The following is a 26,681-nucleotide window of genomic DNA, read 5'->3' on the forward strand; positions in this document are numbered from 1 at the left end:
GAGTTATGAAGTGATGGAATGGTACTTATATAATGAAAATTTTGAGTAAAGAAATCAAATTTGGTTGGAATTCCCCGCACGCCATTCAAAAGTTGATTACTAATTTCAATTGTTGAGATTTCTTATTTTTTTAATTTAATTTTTTGAATATTATGTTAGCTTTTTTTTTTTTTGGTTGGGGACTTTTCTTGCTGTTTCACACCATGTTGGAGAGTGGAGGATGAAATTTATTATAATCTGCAATTGGTTCTGGAATGTTGGTCAAATTATGCTGTGAGTCACTGTACTTGATTCATCCACATCTTATCATCCATATTTAAATACGTATTAAATGAATAATTTTAAAGAAAATAAAAGGGTCGGGTAATATTTACGGGCCACTATACTCCACATTACCCATCCATACCATATATGTGTTAAATATAAAAATAATTTTAGATAACGGTAGATTGTCAACATATATATATATATATATGTCAACATGGTTTTTGCAATTTGTGTTAATGTTGATATTATATTGTTTCAACATTTGACTAGGGGTGGGTTTGGATGGGCGACTGGGTGCTGTGCGTTTAGTTTACTTTTTGTCTCACGCTACAGTATCGCTATAGTATCTAATCTCACTGCCACCGCTATTTTTACACTAACCGTAGGTTTGCAAATTGGCTCTTAGCTAGTCTAGGAGGAAGAATATTTTTTTAGAGTCAGAATTAAATTATATATTTTTATGATAGTAAAAATATGTTTTTATTATTTTAATAGTTTATATATTCATAATTTTTAAAATTTTAATTTTTTTTATCATTTTAAAATATTAAAATTTAATTTTATCATTATTAATTTACATAAAAAAATCTATTTTAAGCAACCAGCCCCGCTGGCTAAGCGACTACTGCTAGCCAAAAGAGATGTCTATATATATATATATATATATGTACATATACAGTATTTGTTTGAAAATCAAATATTTGACTTTGATGTAAGATGAGGAGAAAAGATAGGTTAGTTTGCATAACAGAGATAGCGTTCACATAAGGAAACTTCATTTTTATATAAAAGGAAATTTTGATTTAGCCTCATATTTTAAACATTGATTTTGATTTAAATATAAAATATATATATTTTAATTCAATTTTATAAATTTAAATAAATGAATATATCATTTTATTTTTATGCTGGATAAGTATAATTATTTGTTTATGTGATATCAGTAATGGTGCTAGTGGTTTGTGAAAATTAAATTAAATTAAAATGTCATGTATAAGATTGCATAAAATTAATATTAATGTATTACATTATAAATTACAAAATTAGGACCAAATTTATAATGGATATAAATGTTGAGGGCTAAATTTGACATTATAACTGTAAAATAGTCTAATCCACTTTTTTTATGGACCATTGTTATTCGGGTCTAACAAATGAGACCTTTGCTCAATGTCAATGTTTTAATAATTAGACTCGTAGTTGAATTGATCCAATTACTGATTTTCAAGTCGATATTCGAGAATTTTAAAAAACCATAGAAACAATAATATATAATAAAATTAGCTATACTGGTTCAACTGTCGATTTTTTGTCTCGATATCTAATTTTTTATTGGTTTTGAGCAATTTGCTGTCTGGGTCGATATACATTTATATAGAATAGGAATACATTTTTATAAAACAATAAAGAATGGGGAAATTAGCATTTATGACCCTAAGCCATTGCTTTCAAGATATCAATTGTTTTTATAAAGCTTGCATATGAAGTCAGATAGGGAGAGAGAGAGATTATTCAATTCAATGCAATATCTAGAATCAAAAAGATAGTTTTAAAGTCGTCCAATCATTCTATACTTGGTATTAAATTAAAAAGAAAAAAAGTCAGAGAAAGTATGGCGAAAACAAAACGGGAATTTAAGAAAATTTCCCCTTTTCACATTATGGCGGTTGAACATGGCTGCTAAGCATAATTCTGAGCTTGATCCCTAATGTTTACGCTTTTTATCACTTTAAGCGTTATTTTTTAAAATCACGTGAAAACGCCGCGTTTCGAATAAACCATTAAAAATTAACAGCATCTATTAAGAACTTGATAATCCACCAAGTGTTTGGCACAATGGGATGGTTGATTCAATATTTCATACGAATTGATCCCTCCGTTATTAAATAGATTAATTTAATATTTATATTATTAAAAATAATTAAATAATGTCAAATTAAAATAGAGTAAACATCATTTATTGTTTAGTAATGTTAATATTTTTAAAGTTTTTATGGTTTTATAAATTAAATTTTTTATGTTAATATTTTGTTAGAATAGAACAATTGTTTATTCTGTTAAAATTTGAATTTATATTCTTTTTAATGGTATAGAGAATAAATTGGTCCAGTTAATAATAGAATGACTAATTTGATACAATCCCTATAACACATGGATCTCTTAGGTATTTTTTTTTTTAGTTACAAGAGGAAGTTCAGCTATAACGCTCAACCGATAATAATAGACTAGTTACTCAACTATTATCTCTCAACATTACATTTTGCGTCGTCAAAGCAGATTGTGAGAAAAAATAAAAAAACCTATTTGGCAACACCTTATTGTCTTGTGTATAGCATCAACAACCATATTTGCTGTTCGTGGTACATGTCGGATCTCCGGTCCACTTGCCAATCCCTCGATATCCAGTTGTGAACCTCCGGTGCTAATCTCGGCAATCCCACCATTTTAGCTCCAAGTATTAGGTCTACTGCTGTCCTACTATCACTCTCAATTAGCAGCTGACGCACCCCCTTCTCTCAAGCTGTTTCTAACCCATCAACAATTGCTCGGAGTTCTGCCTCTAGGATCGAGCTAACACCTATGTTACGCCCATACCCAACTACCCAGTCGTCCTGGTAGAATCTTACTATCCCACCCGCTATCGCACTTCCAGATCACATGTCAACTCCCCCATTCATATTAAGTTTATACCACCTTGTCCGAAGAGCTTCCCACCATGTAAATACAATCTGTTGTGACTCAAATGTCACCCACATTAATACTTTAGACCAAAATAAAATGGTCATGAAGACTTCATCTGTACTAAAATTTTGACCCCTGAAAATAGCCAAATCCGTTCTTTTCCAAAGTAAACACTATTTCCCATTGTGTCCCTTGGTAACCATTTTTGGCACATTTTTTACATTTTACTGCAACCAATATTCAAATTCATTTGTAAAGAAATCTCTTAGGTATTTTGACCATTTATTTTCTTTACCTTGCATCTGTCAGTCTAAGTTAATGGACTTAGTGCATATTTATTGTTTTAAAATATAAAAAATTTAAACCAATGGCTGGCACTCTGTTCAGAGGGGATCATCACTAATGAATAATACCTACCATTCCATTCTTTGAATTTATGGTTAATACCTACCATCCATGTTTTAATTCATGATTTATATTTCCTATTATATAAATAGGCACAAGAGTTTGGGTTTAATCTCAAGTAATTCCATTCCTTTTCTTTAATTATAAAAAATAAAAATCATTAATATAAACTACACCATTAGTCACTAAATCATAGGCAAGTTTTCGTTTTAATCACTTAACTAAAAAAGTTACAGTTTGGTCACTGAACTATTCAAAAAATTTTCATTTAAATCAGTGAGCTATTCAAAAGGTTTTATTTAAATCATTAGGTTGTTAAGTTTTTTTTTAAAAAGAAAAAAAGTTCCATCAGCGAGTTCTAAGCAATGATTCGATGATCGGTATGATAGATCAATTCTAATTTACGAGTCGAAGAACACACATTAAATCCAAGTCGATCTGACGGTCAGTGCCGGAGATTAGAGAAAAAAGTTATTTGAATTTCGGTACGCAGATTCATGACGTCCAAAGTTATTTTATGGAAAAAAAAATCGAACAGTAGAAGAGAAGGGAAAAAGAGTTTTTGATTGATGCAAACAGCACGAACAAAGAAAGCTATATAACATTGGTTTTACTAATCTATTGACTAAAATGAAAGCTTTTGGTGTAGTTTACCCAAATCATTAAATCATTTCGCAGTTTATAATTTTTTAGCCGGTTGAAAAATAAATAAATCATATACTATTTTAATGAAAAGGAAATTGAGATATATTGCTAAATTAATTTTTTAAAAATCATAACTTTTACTTAACCATTAATTTGCACCAAAATAAACTTAAATATTATTTATACCATAACAAATCATTACATAAATTAATATTTTCTTTGAAATCAAACCTATGTTTTTTGGATAAAATAAATTCAAAGTAAATATATAAAACTTACCTTAAAAAATTGAAAAGTCGAAGCACTGTTTTAGTATTTTAAGTATTCATATATTGTGAAGGAGAAATGGTATATTAACTAATGAAAGAATTTTTATATATAAAATTTACACGACAAAACGAAAGGGAAAGCCTGCTAATTTTTTTAATTATATCATTAAAGAACACTAATTGGGTCTTAAACTCTTAATTATTTAAATGAAAAATAAAGGTTAAAGTATTTCGGAGGTCCCTGTATAAAAGAGGCCGGATCAGTTTAGTCCCTATACAATTGAAAATAATCAAATAAGTCTAAACTGTAACGGAGTTAACATTTACTGTATAAAAAATGTCTTCAAAATTATTCTTTTCAATTGCAGTTCAATTACAAGCAGAAGATTTCATTTACAAAATGGTAAAAACTTTAAAGATATCAACTCTATTCCAATTTGGACTTATCTGCTTTTTTTTTAACAGTAAAAAGACTAAATTGATCTATTTAATAATTAGAGAGGTTAATTTAATCAAATTCTTATGATACAAGGAGTCCGAAAATAATATATTACCCAATGGAATTAATTGGTCAAAATCATAAATATCATTTTGGATAAGACCAACGGACCAAGTCACGTTGTTAGGTAATTAAAATCTGAAGTCAACGGATTTATTTTATTGATTAATAATAAATCACGATATTTAGTTATCTTTTATTTAATCTTCTAAGTATTGAATATGTTAATTGATGATTTGCAGATCAAGAAAAAGCTTGAAAGTGATGTGATAAAACTTAATCCTTTCTTAATTCAAGTTGGAGTAGGACCCAAAACTCTTTATTATTAATTTTTCACAATTTTTTTTGTTTGTTGGTTTTACTGCATTTTTAAATTCAATTTTAAAAATTATACAATAATATTTTACTTTTCTTTTAAATTTTCTTTTCCTTTTACATTATGTCGCATAAAATTTTACGTATCATTTAATGATTAAATGAATGGTTTTAATAATAGAAAAGCTTGATTGATATAATATCAATAGTTTACGAATGTAAAATTCAGAGAGCAATTTAAAGTGAGTATCATAAACCGAAGATGTTTAGTGCAATTAACTCATAATATTATTAATCGAAATAATAAAATAGTTAATTCCACTAAACTTTAGATTGGTCTATTTCAAAACATTTTAAACAATCAAAATTTTCCTTTAGCCTAATTACCTATCAGTTTAGGTGTTGAATGTAAATTCAACACTAAAATAAAACAAATTATAAACACTTATATGCTTAGTTGTGTTAGCAATTTAGATTTGACATATTAATAAAAAATCAATAAAACTTGGAAAAACTATTATTTTAATACATTAGATCCAAATTTTCCATAAAGTACGCATGTTTAAAATTTGATAGAAATTAATTCCTAACTAAAACATAAATCATGAATCTTAAAATGTTCAAAAATTTATTTTGTAAAATAAAATGAACAAAAGGATTTCTTGAGCATTAAAGTGATAAAAAAAAAAAAAAGTGTTTACCTTGTGACAACAATTCTCAGAAATGTCTTAACATTGTTGAAGGAAGCTTTGTTGAGACAAAGGTACCATAGTTCCAGTTTTTTTTGACTCCGATCTTCCCTGCCCTACGATAGAATTTCGTTTTTCGTAAAGTCTTCCAATTTTACGTCCCTCGCTAAACCAATGTTTAGTAGACTAGCAACCATGGTAGGAATATCTGATTTCAAAGACGCAGCCAATGCCTGACCAAATTGATTCATTGAAAGACAACTATTAGCTTTAGATTCTTCAGTACACAATTCTGAAAGAAATGACAAGGTTTTCAATTTTAAGAGGGAATTGATGGTACAATTAAAAATTATTACCTTCTTATCCTCCTCTTTTTGATGTTTAAGAACTTCTGAAGGCCATTCGTTTACCAGCTTTTCAACTTCAACTGTAATGCTCTGCTTCCTTCTATCGGATAGAGTCTGTCATGAATAGAGTTCATCTCATAAACATTGTAAGACCAAAATACATTCAAGGGCACATAGAAAATAAGCTCAAAATATCATACTAAAAATTTTTAAATTTTTATGAACTTATGAGGGCACGCCACATGTAACTGTCTGGTTATTCTATTAACAATGCCAGTTTTTAAGTGTAGAAATGGATGAAATTTTTAACAGAAAAGACCATTTTGCTCATTTTTTGAGTAAACAGGGCAAAATGCAATTTGATTCCTAATACAAAGGCCTCCATAAGACTTTTACCAATTATCTTCCTTTTTATTTTAAATTCCATTTTGTTCTATTTTCCCCTACCTCAGCATGCTCGATACGGGTGGAGAATCCATGGGAGGATGACTTAAATATAAACCACAAGAAGGCATAACTTGATATGATACCGGATTTACCTCATTAAGGGATTGGATAAGAGCTGCAGCATCCTCGGGCTTGCGTTCTAGTAGTAAAGCCTGAAAATGCAGAAATAACATGTATAGGTCATCAAATATCATGTTCTTTTATTTACTGAAATCAATTTCCATACAGGCATAGAATCAAAAAGTACCTTGGCACAAGCAAAACCAGTGGTGAGAGAAAGCTGCTTCATTGACTCAGATCGCAGTTTCTCAATATTCCACAGTGACTCAGTGTCTCCTATTACCAAGAAATGATAGATCAATTGCAAGTACAAGGAAAAAGAAAATCATTCATCTGGCTCTCGCTTTATCTCTCTCTCTCTATCTCTCCCCCTTTATCGGTGCCCCCTAATTTTCTAACCCTGGGCTAGAAATTCACTGCCAAAGATTATCTAAGTCTATTCAGAAAGCTGAGTAGCTTTGTAGTCACAAGTCAAAAACCGGAATATATTCTTACCGACCATCACCACTAAGTGAGACAGTTTTAAAAAGAAATGCAAATCACAGAGAAGATCCAAAGAGATGCAAAAGAAAGGAACTAAAAACTCAGAGATTATAGACCTCTTCGGATGGCAAATTCCATCCAAGTGTCAAATGTAGTCTGTCGTAGTTTAACACCAGCCTTCATAAACCTCTTCGAGTACTTAGAGATCAACTCCCAATCATTTGTATTGTAACAAATGCTGCAACATTTAATCCAAATAAATATTAAATCAACTTAAAAGAAGCATGAAAATAATTACACATCCCTTCAACCAAAAAAAAAAAAAGAAAACAACTGCGAAAACTAATCTGTTAAGTTTGGGGCACTTATTGGAACACAAAATCGAATATTTTAGAAAATTAGTCAGAAAAAGCATAGCAGGTCATCTATTTGTACCAATATATAGCTTGTTCATTCAAAGAACAAATATCCAATACTGCAAAGTCATATAGACACACATCACATTCAAATAGCTCGGATTTGATTGTCTTGAGTGTCCTAGTGCAGGAGAGCAAAAAGGACAAGGATCAAACTTGAATTGAAAGAGAATGAGTCTTTCATGCCAGGTCAAATTTTTCATAGACTTAAAATTTTATTGCGAATAGGGAAAAAAATGTTATTAAAACAGGAATTCTTAGGGCATTTAGCAATGCAAAAGTGAAACATGTGACATAACTGAAGACTGATTTACCTGAAAACGATATCTGCAGTGCCAGCTTGTAACGGTAAGTTGTTCCTTTTTAGAAGCCTCATTACCTCCACCATGAGTTTAGCATCATTATGAGCCTTAGCATACGACTGCACTCCAATAATTAATTATACGTACAAAAGAATTTGAAAATTGAACAACTTGATTGATGAGTCAATTATACCAATAAATGATGTGCAGATGCAACACTAGGAGTCAGTCCATAAACATTGTGCAGCCACAAAGCTTTCTTTCCTGCATAAGCATTCAAGCTAAATCATATTCATATAATTACATTAAATAAACCAGGCAGTATGTATATATTTTAAATAACAAATAAATTTCTGCTAACTGGTAATAAAGAACTAACAGTAAAACTACAGAGAACTGTTCGAGGCCTATAAAAAGACTAATTTGGTCAAACTGATTCTTCAGGTTTCTTAAGTACCCATGTCCGAAGCACTATCCAAGAACCTTCGTAATGTGTAGAAAAACTTTGAAAAAAATTGGTCTTTGACACATATCAGCATGCCAAACTCCCACTCAAGTTAAATTAATATAGGCTTAAGATATGAAGAACAATAAGGCATACCAAAATCAATGGCTCCCACACGAGCACAAGTCTTGGCAACTTGTTGGCAGAGATTGCAATTAAAATTTGAATGAATCCGTAGGTTCGATAATCGCTGCAACCAAAAACCAGACAGTACATCCATAAACAACAAATGCTTAAAACTAACAAAACAGGGGAAACGAAGATAAGGAATATACAAATCTTCGTAGATTCTGGAGAACATCGAAAAGAAGCTTAATATCTTCACGATTTTTGCAGTTTCCAATCATTGACCATAGAGAAGCATTCGGAGGCATTGTTCGCTTAACATTTACAGATTGAAGCATGTCATCATAGAGCTCCTTAACTGCCTCTGAATTCGACAACACAATCCAAACATTAAACATAAAACAAAAAGCTTCGGACATGATATCAAACTAACCTAAGATAGAGCAAATCAAGTACCAGTTGGATTGCTATTAACTGTTCCAGCTTCTGTCGAAAAAAATGTCCTTGAAATCATCGGATAAATTGAATGCAGTGGCATTGGATAAGAACAGCTTCCATTAATCCCTGTAAATTTCAATAACTAAAAATTAAAAATACATAAACAATATTGAATTGTTTATCTTCTTTCTCGGCGAGAACTAGTGAGTTTTTCTACTACTTAGCTAATAACGTAATCAATTAGCATTGAAACGAACAGGGAAAAAATAACAAAATTAAATTAAATTATTTAAATAACCACAATCATTTCCTAATGTATTTGAGTATCCAAACGAAGTAAATAAAAAAAACACAGAGATTTTGACGGTACCTGAGGAAGCGTCACTATGAATTTGGCATTGAAGAGAAGAGCAAGGAGATTGAATCAAAGATGAGAGGTAACGTTGATTAGAATTGAAAATAATTGTTCGAGATCCTAAAACCCTAGCGAGATTGCGAGCGTTCGAAAGGACTTGCATCTTTCTTTCTATTTTTCGTTTTCTTTTCTTTTGAGTTGGGACTGAGTGGTAGCTGAGTCAGGTAATGAAGCGGGTTAACTCGGCGGGTTTATATACGAAAACTCGTATGGGTTTTTCTTTTCTTTTCTCTGGAAGTGGCTGATTCAGGGTTTTAGGGAAGAAGGAAGGATTTACTTCCTTGGGGTGGCGGTCCATGGATCTTCTATGGACCTTTCACTTTTTTTAAGCATAATTCATGGTTTAACCCTTGAACTATATTATTTTTTCATTTTGATACTTAATAATTTTTCCACTTTATACTTGTAACATCATTTTTATCTCAATTTAGCTCAAAATTACAAAATTACCAATAAAAATGTACTAGGTGTGATAATTTTATTGGACGCCGGTAATTTTTTATTAATAAAATGGGACGAAAACAATAATTCAATCATCACAATTGAATAAAAATTTAGATATCAAAATTTTAAAAATACATAATTCAAAGGACAATGTGACTTAAACTTTTTAATATAGTAATTCATTTTATGCGAAATTAAAAAATCATTATCTATTCGTGGTTTATAATTGTTCCTCTCAATAATATCATCTCCAACACAAAGAAAAGGTGATTACTAATTAATATTGATGTTCAAGTCTTGATTATTAGTCTTTCAATTTATAAGCTTGTAATATTGACATATTACTAAGTTTATTTAAAAATTGACATGCTTAATAATTTATTTTAGGGTATACTATAAGAATAGTCACTTTTGTTTATCTTCGGATTATATTTTAATCACTTATGTTTGAAATGTTAGGTTTTAGTCACTTATGTTATCATTTTGATACGAAGTGGTCACTCTACCGTTACCTCCGTAACGGTAATCTTATGTGGCAGTCCAAATGGGTTTTAAATGTCAACTTGAATGTCCAACTAGGATGAGAATAAATAAATTTAATTAATTGAAAACTTTAAATTGATTACACCTTGAGCTGGAAAAGAAAAACCGTTCGTCTCTTTTTATTTTTGTTTTCTTTTTCCATTTGACTGAGAAAGCTATTCTCATTCCAGTTGGACATCCAAGATGGCATTTAAAACCCATTTAGACTGCCACGCAGGATTGCTGTTAGGGAGGTAACAGAGCTTAACGGTAAAGTGGCTACTTCGTAACAAAACGATAATGTAAGTGACTAAAACATAACATTTCAAATATAAATAACTAAAATATAATACGAGGTAAGCTATTTTATTTACTAACATACTATTTAATTATGGTTTTATTCTCTTTATTATGCTAAAATTTAATATCTAACCATTTGAGTTTAATTTGACTTTATTTAAGTTGTGTATTTTTACAATATTATATTAAATTCAATTTTTAATTATTGTGGTTTGGATAGCTTGAAATTTTAATCAACATGTGTTGACGATATAAAAATATGTGAATTTTAAAAAATTCTCTTCATCAATTTAAGGGCATCAACTAACTTATTGATAACATTATAAAATTAGAATAATTAAATAATCCTAAATTAAAGGGATTAAATCTCAAATTCCGTCCTAATAAAATGACAAAGGAAAAAAAAAACAGATTTCAGGATCCGAAACAATGCTTATAAAACGAGGTGGTTATAACTAGTTTGAAGTTCCGGCCAAACCAGTTCAAAACTAATGTAAAACAAGCAATATCATCGAACATCCTCTCGTTGAATTCAGTTAATTAGTTAAAGCTATTTAATAACAACCATTGCTTCTTTTGTTCCATTAACATAAAGGTCGTTTTCAAATAAATAAATAAAAACTGTAATTAAGAAGTAAATTACTGTTATGTTTTCTTTTCCCTGTTTTAAAAAGGGTAGCAGTGTGGTTCTGTTGTCTAAAATCGGAATAAGCAGAAATGGGTTGCGGTAAATCGAAACACGTCGCGATTGAAAACACGATCAGCCGTAAAAATTCGATAGTCGGGTCGAGGAAGGGCAAAACTCCGGAAATCGGCATCGGAGAATCAAGTAAATTACTTGAAAGAAATGCTACCTCATTAATGGAAGAGGAGGGTAAAATTGTTGTTAGTAGGAAGAATTCGAAAGAAGAATTCAAGAGGGTAAAAACAGAGAAGAGAAACGGAGATATGGAAACGGGCTGCGGTGAAACGGAATGCGACGCGGTCGAAAACACGATGGGTGGTGAAAATTCGGGCGAAGCAAGTGAACTTGATAGAAAAACTAGCTCGTTAAGGAAAGAGGAAGGCGAGATTGTCGAACAAGATTCTATAGCGGACGATTCCAAGGTTGTCGTTGATGGAAACAGTGTAGTCGAACTCGAAACAAGCCAAGTTGATGGAAACATGAGCTTGTTGTTAATTGAAGAAGATGGCAAAGGTGTCGTACAAGATTCCGTTGTAGACGATTCCGAGATTATTGTTGATGGAAACGGTGTGATCGATAGCTTAGAATCGAAGGAACCCATTGAAGAAACAAGCGAACCCGATGAAAACATGAGCTCCTCAACGAAAGAGGAAGGGGAAGATTCCATTGCAGACAACTCTGAAGCTATTGTAGATAATGAAAATGGCATAACTGAAAATGCAGAGCAAAATGAGGGTAATGAGAAGATGACATTTGGTGAAGAAACTAAAGGAGATGATACCTTGGAGGACAAGCAACTAGACGAAGATGATGCAAGAGAAGGAAGTGCAAATGGTATTGTGATAATTATTAACTGAAGATGGCATTTTATTACTTTTTTAATGGATTCACTGATTGAATTTAAGTCCTTAATGTTTGTATGTTTCCAGAAGAACCAGACACTGTGAAGGGAGAGAAGTTGGCAAAAGAAGCAAAAACAACCGAAGAAGTTGAAGTTTAGATCCCCAGTTGCTAAAGAAGTATTAGTTATTATTAAATGAAATTTGGATGTACTCACAAAAAGGGTTTTTAAATACTTACATTAGTGTAAAAAGTTTGGTAAAAATATCTCTCTAGACCCTCTTAATTTATAAATTGAGCAAATTAATCCCTCACAAAAAGTTGAAACAATTTAATCCGTGTTAATTTTGAAAGTTAACAATTAATGTTCAATTTTCAAATTAAGAAAGACAAGAGAGGCTTTTTACCAAAAAGTTTTATATACTTCAATAAATTTTTATTGATTAATATTTTAAAATTCCAATTGTTGAATTTAATGATGTAACCAACTTGGATGTCCAGTTGTTGGGATGAAAATAGGCTTTTAATTAAATAAATTTAATTTGGACTGTCACGTATGACATCTAAATTAGCATTTAAAATCCATTTGGACTGCCACATAGGACCGTCATTAGGGAAGTAACGGAGCTTAATGGTAGAATGACTACTTCGTAACAAAATAATAACGTGACTAAAAAGTAATATTTCAAATATAAGTGAACTAAAATATAATCCGAGACAAACAAAAATGACTATTTTTATAGTTTATCCTAAATACAAATAACTTGATAGGTTTTATTATTTTATTCTTTTGTTATCTTTATAGAATATATTCTTCTGAGTTCTCGTCCACAAGTCATCCAGTGAGAGGCCAACAAGAAATGCGAAAAAGAATCTTGGAATTATTGACTTTAATATTTTAGTTTTTTTGTTCAATTACTCTTAAAATGAAAATGGTTAAATTCTGTAATTAGTCCCGTATTTTTATTTTATCAATTGAAGTCCCTTTACTTTTTTAATTGGTCAATTTTAGTCATTAGTCTTGACTCCAATAGTAACAGATAAATCTGTTGGTTAAATTCAATTACTCGTATTGTACTATGCTTATAGTCACAACATAAATGACAAATTGGCATGACATTATTCATATAATAATATGTTTGGTGCGTCAAATTTTAGAAAAACAGAGCTTAATGAATTTAGCAGTTATTATTTGATGATAACCGAAAATTTTAAAATTTAAAAAATTCAGGAACTTAAAATGACCAAATAAAAGTAGAGGGATTAAATAGACAATTTTACAAAGGACAAGGACAGATAGCAGAATTTAACCTAAAAATTTGAAAATAAAAACGACATAAATTTTCAAATTAAATGAGATGAAAATGATATCTTCAAGTGCGGATGAATGAAAAGTTTAAACATTAAAGTCATAATCTTTTTTGTCTTTTTGTTGAATTACAAGTGAATGGAAAATTCCTAAAACTAACCCGATTAGCGTTACTTAAATTTAACCCACATCTCGAAAGATAAACACCTTAATTACCAAGCTATCACGGGTTTACAAACTCACATCTAGAAAGATAAACACCTTAATTATGAGGCTATCACGGATTCATAAACTCACGTCTGGAAAGATAAACACCTTAATTACCAGGCTATCACGGGTTCACACATTATTTTCAAGGGGCTTTTTTTTTTTTGCATTAAAAAAAAGTTATCTTACATTTTTTGCAGAAGAGAAATGATGAACAAAGACACATTCTTAGCTTTTTTTTTTTTCAACAATTATTGATTTGAATTTTGATTCATCATTTCAATCACCAAAAAAACTCTAAAATTAGCCAGAAAAATCAACAGCTAAAATCTTAAGCAGACCATCAAAACAAACACCTTTATCATCACCACCGCCCAATCTAATCATCGCTTTAATATCTTCATCGGAAGCCGAAAACCCAGCCCAGTTCATATAACTTTTCAAATCTTCGTGGCTTAATCTTCCATCTCCATCTTTATCCATAACCTTGAAAACATCTTCCATTACACCGTAACTTGAAACCTTCTTTCTGTTATTATACCCCCCTAAAACGCGTTCGAACTCGTCGTACTCCACGAATCCGTCGCTGTTTAAATCCGCTAACGAAATCATCGTCCCGATCATTTCGTCGGCATCTTCGGAACCGTATGAAAATCCGGCGTAAAATCTTCTTAAATCGTCTCTGCTTATCTTCCCGTCGCGATCCGCGTCGAGTACCTCGAACGCCGATCTGAAATCGGTTTCCGGTGTCGGAACTCGATTTTCCGGCCGTCTCAAGTTTCTTTCCGACGGACACATTTTTTTGTTTTGTTTTTTTGGGGGGGAAGGGTTTGATTACTGGCAAATAACTTGAACAATTTGGCTTTGATTTTCAAGCCCTATTTATAGAGGGACGAAAGTGGGACCCCCGTAAAATTGGAGATTCTTTTAGAATTGTCAACACACGGGTTTTTTTTGGGAAGATGCCACCTAGGATTTTTGCCAATTCGATCATTCGTATGGAGTGACGTTATGACATAAAAGTACAGGTTAAATTTTGTTTGAAGTCTCTGTAATTTTCGTAAATTTAAAATTTAGTCCAATTCCTCTATTTTTTTAATTTAAAAATAAATTTCTGATTGTTAACATCCTTATACTTCTTTTTTTTTAATTCTAATCCATTACAATGTAATATTTTCACATGGTTACAAAATTAGTGTTTTTTTATTTTACTTGGTATTAACAATTGAACTTAGATTTTTAAATTGAAAAGGAGATAATTAATTTTTGGAAATAAAAATAGAGGTTAAATCCTAAATGTACGAAGAGTACAACAACTTGAATATATTTTAACAAAATATATAAATTATTAAAATAATTTGATATATTGTTAGTGAAGCGGAGTTTGTAAAATCAATATTATATCAATCGATTAAGTGTATTTAAAACACGTGAATTAAGTCTTAAATAGTACGATCTTATTGCATGGACACCTTAGATTTGACATTTTAAGAATTAACCTCTTAAATTTTAATAACAATTTCTTTTTTATTTTAACATATCAAAACTAAATTATCCATAAAATAAGTATATACATATTTAAAATTTGATTCTCATGCTTTAAAAATGTTTCGTTTCAAGTCCTAGCTGTCATGTAAGGACCAAGTTGACTTTAGGTTGATCGTAGGACCTGATTATTACGAATTAGTACGGATACTTTGAGGATTCAATCGGAACACTTTAAAATTTAGGGACTAATTTGAAAGATGAAGCATGATTTGGGGAGTTATAGTAAAATTATCTCATATTATTTCTTTAGGTTTAGATGGATTTTCTTTTATGGAGTTTTGAGTGGTAGGTTGGGGTCATAGGTCACGTGGGGGATTTATAGTGTTCATTTCTGGCCTTCTATTATTTAAGAGTTTTGAGCCCCTCAATTTGTAAAGAGTCGAGAAGATTCTTAGATTTTTTTTTCTTTCTTTTTAACAAATAATACAAAATTTAGACTTTTTTTTTTAAGAAAAAAATTGACAATCGAGGATGTGCGATCAATAATTCCCAAGCGTAGTTAGAGCAGGTAAGCAGAGAAAGAGACAAGGAGGCAGCAGTGTCATTCACCCCCTAAAAATTGGTAGATTTCTTATTGACCCCTTTAAATGTTTATAAAATTATAAGCTAATATAATAATAAAATTACATTTTAATTCTCAATATTTTATAATTCATCTCTCTTCCCCTAATTTTTTTTTAAAAAAAAAGAAAATTAAATATGACCCTCTAACATAAATTTTGATCTTGAAACAAAATTCATGACTTCACATTCACAATATTTAAATAAAAATGTTTACAAGAAATTATAAAATTGGTTTAATTATTAGTTTTTTTTATTTTGGTTTTCGACTTTTACTTATATCATCAAATTTAGATTCAATTGATTTAATCAATCCCACCAAATTCTAACACCACTATATTTTTTAGGGTTATTTTTATATAAATTATTTTAAAATAAAGTACATTCTGATAGTCAATATTGTTTTTAATGTAAAAACAAAATGTAATGGAGAGTCAACACGGCTTACTTGATAACCAAGTTATCAAACTTGCTACGATTCCCATATGAAAATGACGATATAATTTTTATATTTGTTAATACATATTTTATATAAATTTCAAAAACGTGTTTAGTTTAATTTGTTGTCAATTCAGAAAGACGTGAATTGAGTTTATTGAAGTGTATTATTCTCCAATTTATAGATTGAAGAGGAGTTTTGAGTAATTCTAAATATTGTAAAAGAAAAATCTTGTTTAAATTATTATATATTTTTTAAAAGATTTGACATGTAGGTGATCATATTTAATTTACATTTTGTTTTTTTTTGTGTGTCAATTATCAAAATTCTAAATAAGAATATTTAAATGTAAGCTTAAGTCACGTTCTGATTTTTAAATTATACTCTCTCTTTTTAAAAAATTTTAATTAATTTTAATTTAAAAGTTGACGGAGTTGAAAAAACCAACACACGTATCCAGCTACTGAGTGCACCGTGTATATCCTTTTTAATGATGTGAATGTTAACCATTGATTCATTATTAAATTTTACTTTTAATTTGAATTTTAGAGTTGTTTTAAAATATTATATATTATTAAATTTTCAAGTTTTTTAAAAAATTAAGAATTTTTCTAGAATATAACTTTGTTACCGGAAAATATATATATCTTTTGAATTTTTTATTCTCTAAATATTTAACTACTTCTTTTAATTTCTTTTAAACTTTTATGAATTTTAAGAATATATATTTTAGAATTTTAAGAATTAATATTTCTAAAAATTTCCTTTTAATTTTTTTATTTTAATATAATGCTTTTCTAATATTTTATTTTATATGAAATATATATTATAATCTATATATATTTTAATTTTTATGAATTTGTATATGCATAAATATTCTTTAAATATGTTACATCATCAAATGACATTTATAAAGAAGCGCCCAATGGCGTGTTCTAATTATAAAAGAAATTTTAATTATGAAAACAAGAAAAATATATAATTCAAGACTTAAATCATAAATTAATAATTATATTAAGTCTCGGATCCAAATCGCTGACACGGGCAATCTTCTCTTATACCAGCGTATACTATTAAAAAGAACCAAATAAGTTTAAATTTTGTTTCAATTTAACCTTATTTGATTGAGTTATTTAATAATAGAAGGGTTAATTTGATCAAATTCCAGGGACCTCTCACCAAAAGTTATCATGAAATGCGATCAAATGCAAATACCACAAGCATTCAATTAGATTATACACTGATGAGTTAACAAAGTTATTGCAGTAAATGTTGGTCACACTTTTTTTAATCATTTTACAGATGTGAATTCTCTCCCTATAATCAGTATACGAGCCGGTGGATCGGGGAATGGTCGTCCGTTGGTACAGTTTCATGTGTATGTAGGGGGGGCGGGGGAACCGGACGAAGTAGAAATCTATTCGGCCATATGAATTTAATTGTGTTCTAATGCACTTCGAATCGATACCGGAGGGTCTTGAACGGCACCTCTGGAGATAAGATCGTGATTAAAGAATAACACAATAACAGTTATATCGTCGTGAAAATGGCGTCGAACCTTCTTGTCGATCTTACGAAGATCCGAATATCTCATTTCTCGTTTTCTCGCTGCTTCTTGTAGGGCAGCCTTGACTAGCCTTTTCGCACTGCCCTGCATTCGTAGAGACATGTGAGCACAGTAATACGACCAGCTGATTGCACGAAACAGAAACCGCAAATGCTAACACACTAAGGGGGAGCTAACAACATGTTGTCAACCAATGACCGATATAAAACAGTTCAAAGACTCGGAAAAAGCGGATAGGTTACAAAAATGATCAGAAACCTGAAGTTCTATATCGTCACCAACCAGAAGACACCTATATTGAGTTTCAAATTTGGAGGCCATCTAATCCCTAACAGCAAACAGTGTGAAAACACAAGCTTTGATGCGAGAATTTATGTATTCGAAAAACATGGAAATAAGGACAGAATCTTACCGCACGTGGATGACTATGGACAATAGCCACGGCTTTTTCGTTGCTCAAGTGTTCCCATAGACCGTCAGAAGCAAATATAAGGAAAGAATCGTTTGGGTGGAGAGCATGGGAAATAATAGTTGGATTGGCACTTAATATCGGCATATTCATTGGTTCAGGAAGCCTGAATTTTGCATTAATCGGTTCCCTGTTATACTGTGCGTGTTTCATATAAACATCACCTATCGACCTAGAAACCTGCACCACATACAATCACGGAATTGAAGATATGTTCAGTGATTAATGAACAACGGACATAAATGATAAAAGAAATACGACAAATGACACCTAGGCCAATTTTGCCGGTTTCCACAGATAATGAAGCTTTCAAAACACGGGAAAGATTAAAATTGAAGGATGTATACGTGCATTAATATGCAGTAAAAGTACCATGGAGGCCCTTATACTAGGAGCTAAATTGCATTTTACCCCTTTTACTAAAAGATAAGTAACTTAATCCCTGTTCATTAGTTTAAAGAGCAAATTGATCATTTCTATTAAAAATTTCATCCATTTCTATTATTAAAAACTAGCGTGATTAACGGAATAACCAAACATTTAAACATGACATGCCACAAATACCTCATTCTGACAAAAAAGATTGATTTTTAACAGTAGAAGTGGATGAAATTTTTAACAAGACTAGTTTGCTCTTTAATCTAATTTACAGGGATTAATTAACCCATTTTTTGAGTAGAGAGGCAAAATACGATCCTACTCTTAGTACAAGGACCACCATAGTGCTTTTACCATTAATACACTCAATTTCAGAAGATAAGAAGCGTGTATATTATAACCTGAATAATGCCCTTTACTCTCCAAACTCCGTGCTTGAGAACAACAATATGCGGATCAGTCGGGTGTAATTCCTTAAGTTCATGTCTAATAGCCTCGATATTAGCATTGTGTTCAGTTGACAACTGCATAGCAGCCATTCCTCCGGTGTTGCCAACTTTCTTGCCGAGCACAACGCGTGAATCACCGAGATTTGCAATAAAAAGTGTTTGCTGATATATTACCCCAACCAGACAGCACGTCCCGACCGTTGCCATATTTGGTCGAGTACTCCATAACTCCGACACAAGGGCCGTAAACCCTTCTTCAGTTTGTCGAAAAGCTCTTTGAATGGTCTCAGCAGTGACAGCTCCTTCTGATTCGGCTGTCATGGCTGCATAAACACAAAGCTTAACAATACCAACAACGCAATGCCGCACTAAGATCCGTCTATCCTGAAAACTCAAAACTAAAGTTTCATGAAGGCCCTTGTATTAAAAGTCAGATTGCATTTTGGCCTCTATAGTCAAAAAATAGGCAAATTAGCTCTTGTACATTAGCAAGAGGTACACATGACATGCCATGTATCACGGCTTGGTTATTCTGTCAGGCATGCTAGTTTTTCAAAGTACAAAGGATGAAATTTTTTAAAAAAATGACCAATTTGTTCTATAATCTAACGTATAGGGACTAATTTAGGACCAATTTACTCTTTAATCTAACGTATAGGGACCAATTTGTCATTTTTTAAATAGAGGGATAGAATGCATTCTAACTCCCAATTCAGGGGCTTCCATACCATTCAACATCATGCATGTCATATAGCCACAAAGATCAACAAATGAACTTAAGAGTTAAGACCATTTAAAGCTACATTACTCCGATTCTTCGGTATGATCTTCGTAAGATTCTCGAAATATAACCTTATCAGAACTATACAAGTATCCAATAATCACACTCAAGTTCAATTAAATTGTAATCTTATTGGATACTAAAATTTCTAAATTCAATAAAACCACCAATCAAAAGTCAAATTTCTTAAAAAAAATAAAAATAAATGGATGAAAATTAATACTATACAGTTCACATGTACCGAATAGCAGAACCCTGGAAATTGAAATTTTTTATTTTTTTGTAAGTGGAATTGTGGGCAAAAATTTTAGATCCATGAAAAAGGACGGACCTCGAAAGTGGCTGAACAAGTTATCGCAAACGTAACGCGCCGCCTCAGGGCCGCCGTGTCCGTCATAGATCCCAACGAAGGTACCAAATTGGCCGGACTCGATCTGGCTTTGGTCCTCGAGCACTTGGTTTGCTTGGATCACGGCCATGGAAAATTCACCGGACCCATATTTCCCTATATCACGAAACCAAAGCAACCCATCTTTACCTTCCCTTGAGCCACCACTACCACCGCCATCGCCGCCGCCAAGGACGCCGTTTGTTTCGTGACTTTCTACTTCATGCCCAAATGGGTTCCAACAAACCGAGAGCAGATTCATTAATCCCTGAAGCATCAGACATCTCTCATTAAAAAAAAACCCTTACAAAACCCAAAAGCCCCCTCAAAATCCTAAATCCACCGAATAATCCCCATTTTTTTAAGATTTGATCTAAGCTTTTTTTAAAAATGAACCCCTTTTTGGTCTTTTTAAAGACCCCAAAAATTCCCTAAAACTGAGGAATCAAAGAATGATATGATGATTAATTGAAATTAAAAAACACATTTAAAAATAAAACCCAAAGATCTTTCCAGTTGGGAAGTGAATGGAAGTAGTGGTGGTCGGCGGTGGATGATCGGCGGAGGTGTCGGTGGTCTTGGGTGGTTTTCTTTTTTGGGGTGTTATTTTTCAAGCTCTTTATTGTAGTTTTTTCTTTGTTTTTTTCAGTTTTCTTGTTTATTCATATTTGTAGGCTTCTTTTGTTTTTTCTTTAAAAACCAAACATTTTGAATTCTTAAAGTAAATTTCTATGTTTCTACAGAATCAAATTATTGAAATTTAATCTACTCTGTTCATACTAATTATTACTAAATTCAGCATTCAAAACATGTTTTATTTCTAAAATGGAGAATAAGAAATATTTAATTATTAAGTTAAAGATTTTATTTCACTTTGCTTGCACCTTCCACTTTGAAGTCAAGTAGATTTTTTACTAACTTTTTTAATTATAATATTTATATTTCGAAATAAATATTTTCAAGCATAGCCAACGGTTATAACAACCTAAAATAACCAAGTGAAGACTTAAGAAATTATTTTGGACCCATTATAATTTTGTTTGAAAATTAAAATTTTATAATTTCTAACAGGACTAAATCACAATTTTTCATTTTAAAAGAGTAGAAATATAAATTTTATTATGTATTAATTTATAATTTTAAAATTTTTAAAGGGTTAAAGCTTAATTTTCCTATTTTAAAGGAGCCAAGCTCTTGCTAGCTCTTTGAGACTCGCTCCTTGTAAAGAGCAAAACTCGAATTTTTTTTTATCAATTATCATTCAATCTTCAAAGCTTTTGAAAATTTTAATTAAATCCTCATGCTAAAATCTACTACTAAACGAATCAAATCGAGACCAAATTCGAAGAAATACTTCAAAAACAAACACATTTAGAGGTTTTTCATAAATACCAACAAAGGAGAGAAACAATGCTTTTGAAACAAATATAAATATTTAATATCAGCAATTTGATGCAAATATTTTTAAATTTTTATTTAGTTAAAATTACGTGTTATGTTTAAATATGGTTCTTTTTTCTTTAATCAATTTTGCTTTGAGTAAGTTTGATTAATATTATATAATCTTATCATTAAATTCAAATAAGTTTTACAATTATTAAATATTAATTCATGCAAATTTGTAACATCTTTCTCTAAAGTACGACGGATTCAATTAATCTTTATCTAGAGTATGGTGTTGAAATGACGGATTCAATTAATTGAATTAATTAAAATTTTAAAATACTTAACTGTTGATTGAATCAAATTTTGAGAAAATAAATAATCAGATTGAATTAAATTCGTTTAATTTGCTCGGTTTTCGATTTAACCGAACTAGAATGACAAGGTAAGAGGTTTTGAGTTTTGTTATTGTTAATTTTAGATATTCTACATTTTATTTCAACTTTTTTTTCTTTGTCTCGCTATCGTATATAGTTTGGATTTAATTTTCTTGAGTCCTTAGAGCTTATATATATTATTAATTTTAATTAAGTAATTGATTCAATTAATTAATCAATTTTAGATCGAGTTAAATAATAATCAAAATTTTTAAAAATCTAACAAATTTTTGATCGAATTAATTTCGATCATCATTCGATTAATCGAATTAATTCAATTTTAACTTTGAGCTTGCACATACCTAAGATCAATCTTTTATGGTACAAGTCTATTAAAATGGACCAAACTATAAGAATATTAAATAGAGCTACCTCTAATTTGGTACTTTTGAGGAACGAGTTTTCATGTAATTAAGATACCTAACATGTCCTGTATACATTATCAAGGGCTTAACTATAAAATTAACCCTTTAATTATACCATTTTTTAACTAAGGTAACTAAAGTGTTTTTTTAAATTAAAAGTACCATCAGTTTTGTCTTATATTTTCCTAAAAAGTGTGTAACGTCCTATAAAAACATGGCACATGCCATGTTCTTATTGGGCTAAAATGATATGAAATCGACAATTTTTACAAAAAAAAAAACTATATACTGGTCGTTTTCAATAGCTGTAGTTTTCAATTTTCGAAATTCTAATCATGAGCAAATGGTAGCCGTTATTTTATTTTTAATATCTCGTATGATAGACATATGATCACATGTGTAATATTATGTCGGTATATTATTTTTGTGTATTAATCATAAAAAGGTCAGTTAAAGGATTTAATGACTTTCTTTTATGTCATGACTAAAATTTTAAATTGAAAATTATAAGTATTAAAATAATCAAATAAAAACATATATTAAACTTACAACTTTACGCATAATTAAAAGCATACTTTAACCAAATAAATTTAAATGCTACCCTTTGAATCAATATTAAAATATTAAAGTTCAAAATTTTCAAGGACTATAATTGACCGATTCAAAAAGTACATGGACTAAAATTGACCAAACCAAATATAAGAACTAAATTCACAACATTAGCATATTACAGGGACTGATAGTAGAATTTACCATATATATTACGTGCTGGGAAGACTAAACGCGTGCATGTGAGAAGATCTATTCCAATGATACCAAAACGCGTGGGAAACTTTCGGCAAGAACGCGGTTTCGTGTGTGTTAATTTTGAGCCGTCCCGGTTTGTTTCTCCAATTATAACCCGAATTAATTTAAACTCGAACCCATTTTAACCGTAAGCGATCTAAATTCAAAACAATTTGAACATAGAGTGGCTCTAAGGATTTAAACTTAAAATAATTTAAATAAGTAATTCAAAATAGTTTAAATATGAAGTGATCGAAAGTCAAAATAATTTAAATTTATAATGATCAAGTCTGAATAACCTAAATCTTAAACGACTCGGGTCTAGAGTTTATTCAAACAGGAAAAAAACTATACTCAAAATTAACCCAAAACAAAATAACTAAAAGTATTTTAAATGAGAATTAACTCAAATCAAAATTAATCTGATTTATTTAATTAAAATATATTCTTATTTGTTAAGATTAAATCGACTTGACCAGTCTCGATTTATATTATTTAGATTTGAAGTTGAATAATATAAATTGGATATAAATATACTCAAATTCTTTATGTTTTTCAAAATGTTTAAAGAAAATATTCTCGCATTCATATATTAAATATGAATATTTTAAGAAATTTAAAAATTCTAATAGCAGAATCCGGATTAGTTCAGATTAAACATACTCAGTAGAGGATTAAATATAATAGGTAAAAACGCCTCTCTAGTCCCCTTAAATGGTTATATTTAGCAAATTGGTTCATCTTAAAATCGAAATAAATTTAATTATTGTCGATTTCAAAGTGAGCAATTAAGGGTAATTAATCACAAAATTTAATGTTTTAAGTCAACTGTAGATGATTTTGATTGATATAATAAATTGAGCCCTTAATGTTTACATATTCAATCAATTTAGTCTTGATTTTAAAAATTATCTAAAATTATATATAAAAATTTAAAAATATAATAACTTAGTCCATTTTTATTGAACACATGATTTGGACTCTTTTTTTGCTAATTTGTTTTACATAATTTGTTGAACTATTGATTTTTACTGATTCCATTTATATGAATGACTGGACTGTTGATTTCTAAGTTAGTGATTTAGCATCAAGTTTTATCAGTGTTACTCTATTGGACTAACTTTACAGTTTTCGTAAAATAAACGAAATTCTAATAAACTAAAGTAGAGGGACTGACATCTCAATTTTCTTAAAGTAGAAAAGTACAAGGATGATAGTCATAATTATACCTTCTTTGGTAGTTTACCTTCATAATTCACGTGACCTACAAAACTCAGAAGCATGTGTTTTTCATACGTAATCTACGTACCTTGGGTGTAATTATAACACGGTTCTCAAACAATGATTCACATTCTAAATTAGTCCTCGAACTTTGAAATATTCTAATTAAATTTTGAAAACATCATATCATTATATCAATTAAGTGAACAAATCGACACGTCACCATCAAAGGATCCGACAGGAACTTGACCGCCTCGATAAAGACATGAGGTCTCAATATAATGCTCAAATGGTTTTTTTTCATCAGGAACAACACTTGGATCGAGAGCAGACCTAGAGGATCGCCAATTTTTTGAGGCACCACTGCTCGGTCGACCCTCTATCGTACCAGGTGCTCAACAAGCTCAAATATTATGTTCTAGTAACCACATAATAAATTCAAAATATTACCAAACAAATAAACTAAGAACTAGAATAATATAGATTAAAATCGACAGATTATACTAAAATTTACATATGTCAACAATATATGACGGGACTCGAAAATCTATATGTATAATAATGTTCTCCAAGAATACGTATCTTTAGTGTAAAAGGACGTGTGTAATATGTGTAATATACGGCTATGTGGTTTTTTTCTTTGCCAAACACATCATTCATAAAATACAAGGACTAAATTTCAATAAATTTAAGGGACTGACTTACTTAATATTGATAAAGTAAAGGGATGGAATTTAAAATTAAACCTCTTTCTTGGCAATTTAGGGCGATGTTCTTGTGACCTTTATAGTTCACGTGACCTTCAAAACTCAGAAGCATGTATCACATGGGGTAGCCGCGAATTATCAACCTCCATTAGTTTTAAAATTAGGGTTAATTTCGTAAGACATCCTCAAATTATGGTTAAATTTATAAATTAGTTCCCAAAATTTATTTTAATCAAACAAATTTAAAACACGTGAATCAAATTATAAACACATATGTAATTATTGCAGATACAATTTAAATTTGATGTATTGATAACCCTCATGAATTTTGTTGGCATTTTCTGTTCTTTTTAACATGTCAAATCCAAACATTCATGCGGATAGGTTTATACGTATTTATAATTTGATCCATGTAATTCAAGTATGCTTCATGTCAAGTCCAAATTGGCATTTAACAACTAAATTGATAGAAGAATCTAATTGATACAATACCGATACTTTGAGAGAACTCAATTATAATGATTTAAAGTTTAGAAACCAATTTAAAATCCAAATAATTTTTTAAGAATATTAGGTGCAATTAACCCTAAAAATGAGTGTCAATAAGCTTGATATTCTAGTCTATTTGCAAAATTTTCTGCATGAGTTCCAAGTTCTTTTGTGGAAAAAGTGTCTTATAATTAAGGTTAATTACTTTTGAAGTATAAGGACAAATAGTTAAATAATGAAGAGGTGAATTTTTAAAGTAAGTGGACTAAAATGGTAAATAATAACACCAACTAGGACCACAGTAAGTAGGCTTTGTTTATGAAAGTCCTAGAAGTTGTTGCTTTAGCTAAATAACAAAGCAACTTGTTGGGTGTTTCTGCCTTCTTTTTATTGAAAAAATTTCAAATTTTAAGGCATGACCGTTGCCCTATTCTTCTATTACAAGCCGAGGGATTTCTTTTTTCCGATTAAATTTTTTAAAGTCGATTTTGGTTTCTTTTAATAACTTAGGTTTAAACTTATGTTACTACTTTATACTATGTACTTATTGAAAAAGAGAGAGTAAATTTTAAAGGTGAGACTACATTTTATTCATTTACTAAATTAATTGTTTTAAGCCAGATCAAAGAATAAATCAGTCTTTTTTTTGTTAAAAAATTCATCAAATTCTATCGTTAAAAATCGACATTACTGTCAGGGTAGCTAGACAATTTCATGTGGCGTGCGACATGTACGTTATTCTGACATACAATGACCAATTTTTAACAATAAAAATGAATGAAACTTTTAACGGAAAAGACCAATCTTAATATATATTGGAAAAAAATATTTAAAAAAACTTTTAATGTTGAACTTTGGAATATCTTGGGTGAAGTAATTCTTTTACACATACGAGGGAGTGATAGGACGTTGATCCAATCAGATAGTCTAAAGGTGGCTAAAGCAATTTAGGAAGGGTTTCAGATGTTTCGAATTCCGCTTTGATAAGGAGGATCATTTAGGCCTTACAACATATAAGACATACCCTAAAGGAGAGAAATTTAGTTGCAGATTGTTTAGCTAATATGATATCTGATAGGGAAGTTGATGTGTGAGTAAACTCCTACATAACTTTTAGAAGTTTTACGATCTGATAGAGCTAGTGACTTTTTCGATC

The 26,681-nt window shown here is 30.3% G+C and overlaps 4 protein-coding genes across 5 annotated transcripts; 1 reads left to right on the plus strand and 3 right to left on the minus strand.

Moving 5' to 3' along the window:
• Nucleotides 1-5,587: 5,587 nt before the first annotated feature.
• On the minus strand, nucleotides 5,588-9,523 carry LOC105800693 (uncharacterized). The gene is made up of 11 exons (XM_012631963.2): nucleotides 9,206-9,523; nucleotides 8,854-8,961; nucleotides 8,607-8,761; nucleotides 8,428-8,521; nucleotides 8,020-8,090; nucleotides 7,839-7,945; nucleotides 7,225-7,346; nucleotides 6,813-6,901; nucleotides 6,658-6,717; nucleotides 6,128-6,232; nucleotides 5,588-6,004 (listed from the first exon to the last, which is right to left on the minus strand). The coding sequence occupies exons 1-11, from the start codon at nucleotides 9,351-9,353 to the stop codon at nucleotides 5,888-5,890; spliced, it is 1,176 nt and encodes a 391-aa protein (XP_012487417.1). The 5' UTR covers nucleotides 9,354-9,523; the 3' UTR covers nucleotides 5,588-5,887.
• A 1,701-nt stretch (nucleotides 9,524-11,224) lies between these two features.
• Nucleotides 11,225-12,247, plus strand: LOC105797995 (uncharacterized). The gene is made up of 2 exons (XM_012627854.2): nucleotides 11,225-12,035; nucleotides 12,131-12,247. The coding sequence occupies exons 1-2, from the start codon at nucleotides 11,234-11,236 to the stop codon at nucleotides 12,199-12,201; spliced, it is 873 nt and encodes a 290-aa protein (XP_012483308.1). The 5' UTR covers nucleotides 11,225-11,233; the 3' UTR covers nucleotides 12,202-12,247.
• A 1,172-nt stretch (nucleotides 12,248-13,419) lies between these two features.
• LOC105800697 (calcium-binding protein CP1) lies at nucleotides 13,420-14,418 on the minus strand. Its single transcript, XM_012631967.2, has one exon. The coding sequence runs from the start codon at nucleotides 14,353-14,355 to the stop codon at nucleotides 13,861-13,863; it is 495 nt and encodes a 164-aa protein (XP_012487421.1). The 5' UTR covers nucleotides 14,356-14,418; the 3' UTR covers nucleotides 13,420-13,860.
• A 2,872-nt stretch (nucleotides 14,419-17,290) lies between these two features.
• Nucleotides 17,291-20,816, minus strand: LOC105800698 (probable protein phosphatase 2C 42). Of its 2 annotated transcripts, none has more exons than XM_012631968.2 (4): nucleotides 20,081-20,816; nucleotides 18,921-19,291; nucleotides 18,085-18,321; nucleotides 17,291-17,756 (listed from the first exon to the last, which is right to left on the minus strand). In XM_012631968.2, exons 1-4 carry the CDS (start codon nucleotides 20,412-20,414, stop codon nucleotides 17,541-17,543), a joined length of 1,158 nt encoding a protein of 385 aa, XP_012487422.1. In that variant the 5' UTR covers nucleotides 20,415-20,816; the 3' UTR covers nucleotides 17,291-17,540. The 2 variants fall into 2 exon arrangements, with proteins under 2 accessions (XP_012487422.1, XP_012487424.1); XM_012631970.2 differs by having other exon boundaries at nucleotides 18,921-19,352; nucleotides 20,081-20,292.
• Nucleotides 20,817-26,681: the final 5,865 nt, after the last annotated feature.

This window comes from Gossypium raimondii, chromosome 9 (genome assembly GCF_025698545.1).
Source record: "Gossypium raimondii isolate GPD5lz chromosome 9, ASM2569854v1, whole genome shotgun sequence".
NCBI classification, from domain to species: Eukaryota; Viridiplantae; Streptophyta; class Magnoliopsida; order Malvales; family Malvaceae; genus Gossypium; species Gossypium raimondii.

Coding starts and splice junctions, on each gene's coding strand:
- LOC105800693 (XM_012631963.2), bottom strand. CDS start 9,353: ATGCAAGTCCTTTCGAACGCTCGCAATCTCGCTAGGGTTTTAGGATCT. Junction 7,946..8,019: donor CATCTGCACATCATTTATTG/GTATAATTGACT, acceptor ATTGGAGTGCAG/TCGTATGCTAAGGCTCATAA. Junction 6,233..6,657: donor TTATCCAATCCCTTAATGAG/GTAAATCCGGTA, acceptor TATTCATGACAG/ACTCTATCCGATAGAAGGAA.
- LOC105797995 (XM_012627854.2), top strand. CDS start 11,234: ATGGGTTGCGGTAAATCGAAACACGTCGCGATTGAAAACACGATCAGC. Junction 12,036..12,130: donor AAGAGAAGGAAGTGCAAATG/GTATTGTGATAA, acceptor GTATGTTTCCAG/AAGAACCAGACACTGTGAAG.
- LOC105800697 (XM_012631967.2), bottom strand. CDS start 14,355: ATGTGTCCGTCGGAAAGAAACTTGAGACGGCCGGAAAATCGAGTTCCG.
- LOC105800698 (XM_012631968.2), bottom strand. CDS start 20,414: ATGCTTCAGGGATTAATGAATCTGCTCTCGGTTTGTTGGAACCCATTT. Junction 19,292..20,080: donor CTTGTTCAGCCACTTTCGAG/GTCCGTCCTTTT, acceptor GTGTTTATGCAG/CCATGACAGCCGAATCAGAA. Junction 17,757..18,084: donor TCCATAGTCATCCACGTGCG/GTAAGATTCTGT, acceptor CTACGAATGCAG/GGCAGTGCGAAAAGGCTAGT.